Raw genomic sequence first — 7,074 nt, forward strand, 5'->3', positions numbered from 1 at the left:
AAAAAAAAAAACCCCCCCTAAAAACCCCAAAGGGGAAAAAAAATACCCCCCCAAAAACCCCCCAAAGGGGAAAAAGAAAGGGGCGCCCAGAGGGGGGGCCCCCAAAAAAAAACCCTTCAAAGGGATAAAAACCCCCCTGGGGGGCAAAAAAAAAGCTTTCCCCAAAAGGGGGGCCCCCGGGAAAAGGGCCCCCCTCCCCCCCCCCCTTTTAAGCCCCCCCCCCCCCCCCTTTTAACCCCCCTTCCCTTTTCACCCTCCCATTACCACCTCCCCCCCCCCCCCCTTCCCCCCCCCACACACCCAAATACCCCCCCCCCCCTCACCCCGGCCTCCCCCCGGCCTCAGGTATGCTGCGGCGGTCGCGGCTGCGGCCGCCGCGCCGCCCACCACCCCGGCTGGCCAGGCGGCGACCGCCGCAGACCGCCAGCCTGCCAATGCCTCGGCGGTGGCGGCCAATGCTTCGGCGGTTGCGGCCAATGCCTCGGCGGCGGCGGTTGGTGCGGCGGGTGCGGCGGCGGATGTGTCGGGGCGTGCAGCGGCGCTTTGGCTGAGCTCTGCGAACGCGACGGCGCCGGCTGCACAGGCGACGGCGTCGGCAGCAGAGGCGACCGCGTCGGCAGCAGAGGCGACGGTGCCGGCAGCAGAGGCGACGGCGCCGACGGCAAACGTGACTGCCTCGATCGCGAGCGCGGCGTCGGATGCGACGGTGGCACCGAACGCGACGGCAGTTCCGAACGCGACGGCAGTTCCGAACGCGACGGCAGTTCCGAACGCGACGGCGGTTCCGGATTCGTCAGCAAGCGCTCCGGCGGCGGACATGCCGGCGGTGGGTGCGGGGGCGGCGGGGGCGGCAAATGCGTCCGGCGCCGCTGCTGCAGAGCGGCCGCGTTTCTCCGAGACGGAGCTGTCGCTGCTGCGGCGAGAGATAGCCGAGATCTAGCCGAGATCTAGCCGAGATCTAGCCGAGATCTTGCCGAGATCTAGCCGAGATCTAGCGGAGATCTTGCCGAGATGGTGCTCTCTCGCAGCTGCGGCGTGATCGCGGCTCAAAGCGGGCTGGCCGACGGCGCCGCCATCTTGAGTCGTCTGGTTTTCTTTTTTTAGGCGCGTCGCGGCACAGCAGGCGCCCGCCGACGCTCTCGCCATCCCGGGAGACAACGGCACGGCGGCGGCGGCGGCGGCGGCGGCGGCGCTGATTCCGGGGGCGGCGGTGGTAGTGGCGGAGGCGGGGGATGCTGCGCCGGTGGCGGCTGGAGTGACAAACAGGACGGCGGCCGCGGCTCCAGGTTTTGGCGTGGCGGCTGCAGCGTCGCCGAACGCCACAGCAGGAGCAGCAACAGGAGCAGCAGCAGCAGCAGCAGCAGCAGCAGCAGCAGCAGCAGCAGCAGAAGCAGCGCCGAACACGACGGCGGCGGCGGCGGCGGCGGCAGGACCAGAAGCAGCCGCAGCCCGAGAGGGAGGAGGAGGAGCAGCAGCAGCAGAGCCCAGCGCAGCCGCCGCGACGGCGGCGGCCAATCGCTCTGCGGCGGCGGCGAATGCGTCCGCCGCGTCGGCAGCCGCGGCAGCGGGGGCGGGGGCGGCGGTGGCGGGGGCGGGGGCGGCGGCGGCGGGGGCGGCGGAGCCGGCGGCGGCGGGGGCGGCCGGGGTGACGGCGGAAAAGGCGGCGGCGGCGGCAAAGCCGGCGACGGCGGCAAAGGCTGCGGCGGCGGCGAAGCTTGCGGCGGCGGCGGCGGCGGGGGAGGAGCGGGCGAGGAGCACGCCTTCGCACCTCGAGGTGGCGGCGGCGCCGCCGAGGGCACTAGGGGCCGCCGCAGCGGCAGGGACTGCCGGCGCTGCCGGCGCCGCGGACGGCGCGAGCTTTCGGGGCGCGGCGCCGTTTGCTGCCGCGCGGGCGGCGAGATGTACCCGAGATGTAGCCGAGATGTAGCCGAGATGTAGCCGAGATGTAGCCGAGATGTAGTCGAGATGTACCCAGATGTAGCCGAGATGTAGCCGAGATGTAGCCGAGATGTAGCCGAGATGTAGCCGAGATGTAGCCGAGATGGTTTGCTGCCGCGCGGGCGGCGGCCCAGCCGGTGACGCCGCTCCAGGCGAGCAGATGCTCCCCCCTCCCCCCTCCCCCTTTCTCTTCCTGAGGCGCGCGGTCCTTTCTTTTCTTTAGGCGGCGGCGCGCCGCCCAGCCGCCGGCCCAAAGGCGACCCCTTCGGCTCCGGCGCGCGACGCGACACCGCGGAGCCGCCGCCCAGCCGCCCGCCGCCCAGCCGCCGGGAGGCATGCCCCAGCCGCTGTGGGCGGCGCGACGGCCCCGTCGGCCGCCACGGGGGCAACGCCCCGCCCCGCTCCCCTCCCGGGCAAGCGCCGAAAGCAGCACCGCCCGGGTGCGCCTCGGGCCGGTGGCGTAGCGGACACGCAGAGATTTGCGCCCCCGGCCCCTCCTCCTCCTCCGCAGTGACCTCACCCCCCCGCCCCCCTCTTCCCCTCCCGCAGGCAAGTCTCAGCCGTCGCGCAGCGGCGACGGCGGCAGTGTGTACCGGGTGCTGTAGCCGCGTACAAGGGCTCGCTACAGCACCCGACTCGGTGTGTGTGATTGAGTGTTTCTCTCGCGACGGTGATGGAGATAGAGAGGGGGCGTGGAGTCTGGCGAGGAGCGGCCTCGGTCGGGTCTGGCGTCCGGGGCGAGAGTGCGGGTTGACGGATCGCGGCGAGCAACGTACAGGTATGTGTGAGCGAAAAGCAAGACGACTGCTGCGCAAACTCGCTCCGAAGACATGGCCGGGGCTGGCGGCAGGGGCACACACGTGAGCGACAGCGAGGGGCGAGACACTGCGTGACCCGCATGCAAGCGCCGACGACGCGCACCGTCTCGGCCAGTAAGAGACAAATTGTAACACATTTTCGCACAGCGAGCAGTTTGCGACGGGATTTCGCCAGAGGCGCCGGCGCTGGAGGAGATTTGGAGCATGGCCGGTGAGGGCTGCCGTAGGAAGCCCGCCGACGGCTGACAATGGATAAACGGATAACAAACGCGCTTCTCCGTCGCAAGCGCGGCGGACACGCAGCTGCGGAACATGGAGCTAGCGCCACGCCGAGCTGCGGCCCGAGGAGTCGAATGACTGCTCCCGCAAGCACGCCCGGCGGTCCGGCGGACGTTCAATTGCTCGCTCGCCACGAACGATTGCGCGGCAGTGGTCGAGCGGCGAGGAGCCAGAGTCAGCGCCTTTTTAAGCCGCGTGTGGCGAGGGCGTGTTCTGCGCGCTGAGTGAGCGTCGCGCGACGACACAAGCGAGCCACAAGCGAGCCACAAGCGAGCTGGCGAGGTCTCGGACCTCCCCGAGCGTAACGTCACGGCTTGGTCTTTCATACTTACCTGGATGGGTAGTTCCTGCGATCAAGCAGACAGGACTACGTTCCTCGGGTGCACCCTTGCACGATCGGTCGCTGCCAAGGAGCAGGGCCCTTCACAGAGGGGTACCTACATCACAATATATTCGAGCGGTGTTAGCAGCTTGCTGCCTACACCTTTGTAAATTTGCCTCTACTATTCACAATCAGCACCCTGTAGTATGAACCCCGCGCGTGTAGCCCGGTCATTTTCGGAAGTGAATATGGGGGCATTTTGACGATGAAATAAGAATCTAATGCCCGAGAGAAACACATAGACACCCACATGGTTGACCAACCCTTACTAGGTGAGCGTCAGTGTTCACATTCACACCCAACAGACCGGCTCCAGCACACACGTACGAGCGTGTCTCAGCGCACACAGCGGCATCCTCCGCGCCTAGGCCTCCATAGCGTCCTCGCCCTCGCCCTCCTCGCCCTCCTCGTCATCGTCCTCCTCCTCCGCCTCGAGCGCCGCCTCGTAGTCAGCGACAAAGTCGACCTCCCCGCACGGCACCTGGTCCTCCTCCTCCCACGTCGCGATCTCCGGGGGCCAGCCCTCCCACAGCACCTTGTAGAGCACCGTCCCCGCCGCGATCTCCTCCCCCTCCCGCCCCGGCACGTCCCCGCCGTCGGCAACCATCTTGCCAATCAGCCGCTCGATGACGAACTCGTCCGTCGGGTCCCACCCCCAGTCGTTGAGATAGACCCAGCCGCGCTTCCGCTTCGCCTTCTTCTTCTTGGCCCCGCCGCCGACGACCGTCTCGCGGCACCCCTTGCGGCGCAGCCCGTCCGACTCGCGCCCGTCGGTCCCCGCGTCACCCTCCGCGAGGTCATTGCAGCCGAGCCCGAACTTTTCGAAGATCAGCGTGGCCGGACAATAACATGGTGACGGAGAGCGACGGCGAGGCAGCGAGCTCGGGGCTGTACATCCACACTCCAAGTTGGCCAAAGTACAGGTTTCGATCCGGGCCACCGCAAATTTTGATCAGCAAATTTCGAGGGGCGGCCGCAAATTTTGAGGTAGATTTTGATTGTCAAAACGTGTCCGTCTTGGCACAGGATAGAGCATATAGGCGGCGAACACCCAGGTGCGCAGACATCGCGACTCTGCCCGCTCGCTCGACCCTTTTGCCGCGAGAGGGCGCCGGCCGCGTGTAAGAGGTAGCTGGCGCCCTGAGGCGGCATTTGGTGGCGTGGGCAGTGCGGAACGCTACTGGCGGCGTGACAGGGCCTCTCTTGGTTGCGTGTGCCGCCCATCGGCACGCGGGTGCGCAGACATCGCGACTCTGCCTGCCCACCGAATGCATAATGTATGCAACGAAATGCAATCACGCGCAAAATGCAACGAATGCAAATATTGCATAATGCAACGAAATGCAATCACGCGCAAAATGCAACGAATGCAAATATTGCATAATGCAACGAAATGCAATCACGCGCAAAATGCAGGAAATGCACCAGGCGGGAAAGAGATGAGGAGATGGGACAGCAAAGGAGGAGCCCACGTATGGGAGGGTTCAGTTGTGCGCCACGCTGCCCGGCGTTTCTCACTTTCCGGGACAGCCCCGCCCTTTCGAGGCAGGAAAGTGACGGCTACCCCGTACGCCCTGTCGCTTCTACCCCGACGCCGACCGCCCATTCCCCCCTCCTCGTTCCTTCGAATTCTCCGGACCCCGACAAGCCGCCCGACGTTGGGCCTCTGCCCCGCACGCCCCCGCCCCTTCTGCCCCTCGCTCACACCCCGGCCCGACACGCACATACAAGACAAACCCGGCGTCCTGCTCTCAAAAGAAAAGAAAAATGGCAAGGAGGAGACCAGCGGGGGAGACTCCCCGCCTATGCAACACCCCAGAGAGGGGCTGCCATCGCCGAAGCTGTGCCTAAGCATAACTCCCAAACCCGCAGCGGCCCGGGGGGCCTTGGGGGCAGCCTGCCGGACCGCTGTTGCACGGGGCTAAGCACCAGAAGGGGGATGGGCTATCGTCCGTGCTTCCCCTCTTTTCGTCAGAGTGGGACCTACGCCGCGCCGGGTAAGGGGCGCGCCCGGTCCTCGACGGAGCCGCGCGCCCCGAACGACCCAGGCGGCGAGTAGTCGTCGTCGAACCTTCGGCATGTAGTCGCCCGTGGTTAGCGCCCTTCCTCCCTCGCCCGTCCCTACTCGTATTGCACTCGAGGCGCCCGCGGCATCTCGCCGCCCATTTTCGGCCACGCGTTGTAGTCGAAGATGGCGGCGTTGCGCCTCGCGATGATCATGGTCGAGTGCACTTGCAGGAAGCGCTTGCGCTCGCTGCTGACCCGCCATCGTTCGCTGTCGGAGGATGCTTTAGCAGCCTTGATGTCGAAGTTGGAGTTGAACCACGTCGCGCTGCCTCGTGCCCGATGCCGCCGCGCGTGCTCGCCGCCCACGTCATGAAGTCGCAGTTCTTGGCGTCGCACGCCGCTGCCTTGGCCCTCCTCTTCGTCGCCTCGGCGTAGTCGGTGGCAAGGTGCGTGCCGTTCAGGCGTAGATCTTAGCTAGGTGAAACACACGCTAACTAAGGACAGGGTCGGACTGAGTGCTAGTCGAGACCTTCGTCTTTTTTCGACAGCGGCGTTGTGTGATAGATGTCCACGGCCGTCTTGACTGGCTGGACGCCTTTGGGCCGTAAAAGCCTCGCGGTCCACGTGAATCCGCGGCACGCGGAGCGGCGGCTCGCGGCCGTGCTCGCGCGGTCCACGGCGCCAAGAGTGACCGCCGTGCTGGGCCGCTCTCAGGGAAGCGTGCAAGTGGAGCTCTCCGGCGTTTGGGGTGAGAATGTGAGCTGCTCCATACCCGAGGCGAACCTCCCTGCCGGCTCCTGCCTCCTCCAGGATCAAGGCGCCGACAAATGCCTCGAGGTGGCCGAAGCTGCGCCGGAGCGCGACGACGCCGCAGAAGGCGATGCGGGCGATGCGGCGGGCGACGCGGTGGCGGGAGCGAACGGGCGCTCGGCCACCGCCGCGCTCGAGCGACAGCTTGCCCAGCTCGAGGAGGAGGAGCTGTTCGGGGAGCGCTGCGATCCGCGCCGCCGCGCCGCCTTCTTGACCTTTGGAGAGCCGCCCGCCGAGGCCATCGGCGAGCCGGGTCTGGCGCGATTAGATGCGGAGCCCGGATCCCCGTGTTCCACACCACTCGAGCCACACTCGAGAGGACACGCATTCAGCCGAGCCACACTCGAGAGGACACGCATTCAGCCGTGCTCCCTGATTGCGCAGCCCGCGTGCTCATCTGTGACTGCACACGGCGCGAACACGTCTCACGACCCGGCGTGTGTTCGCGGCGCAGGTCTGGCGCCCGCCTGCGATCCGCCGCCCGAATTGGCGGGCCTATGGGCCAAGCCCGGCGTCAGCTGCATCACGCGCGACATGCTCGACGGGTACGACCGGCCGCGGCACGCCGACTGCTTTGCGTGGCTCGCGGACCGGCCCCGCTCGGTACGCCTCATGCTCTACGCGCAGCTCATCGAGCGCATCGTCGAGGTCGACATCTATGCACACCTCCGCGACGACGAGACCCTCGAGGCGCGGCTGCCGGCGGACGAGGCGGCCGCTCTCCACTTGCACCGGCGGATGGTCGTCGAGCCAGTTTCCCTCCGCGCGGTGCTCGAGCGGTGGGGCGAGCTCACGTGGCGCGAGTGCAAGCAGCTGTGCGCGAGCACGTAGATCCACCCC

At 67.2% G+C, this 7,074-nt stretch overlaps 2 protein-coding genes across 2 annotated transcripts in view; one reads left to right on the top strand and one right to left on the bottom strand.

The window, feature by feature from the left end:
* Positions 1 to 3,781: 3,781 nt before the first annotated feature.
* Positions 3,782 to 4,313, bottom strand: EMIHUDRAFT_113878 (hypothetical protein; the record flags this gene model as incomplete). Its single annotated transcript, XM_005781461.1, has 2 exons — positions 3,782 to 4,204; positions 4,236 to 4,313. 2 exons carry the CDS (start codon positions 4,311 to 4,313, stop codon positions 3,782 to 3,784), a joined length of 501 nt encoding a protein of 166 aa, XP_005781518.1.
* Positions 4,314 to 5,988: 1,675 nt separating this feature from the next.
* Positions 5,989 to 7,074, top strand: part of EMIHUDRAFT_234184 (hypothetical protein) — a gene marked incomplete at both ends in the record, with an annotated part of 1,757 nt that continues 671 nt past the window's right edge. The window contains 2 exons of the mRNA XM_005781462.1: positions 5,989 to 6,487; positions 6,689 to 7,061. Of these exons, the coding sequence (XP_005781519.1) occupies positions 5,989 to 6,487; positions 6,689 to 7,061 (872 nt within the window). The remainder of the gene's footprint in view (positions 6,488 to 6,688; positions 7,062 to 7,074) is intronic.

The sequence above is a fragment of the Emiliania huxleyi genome, assembly GCF_000372725.1.
Source record: "Emiliania huxleyi CCMP1516 chromosome Unknown EMIHUscaffold_201, whole genome shotgun sequence".
Classification (NCBI taxonomy): Eukaryota; Haptophyta; order Isochrysidales; family Noelaerhabdaceae; genus Emiliania; species Emiliania huxleyi.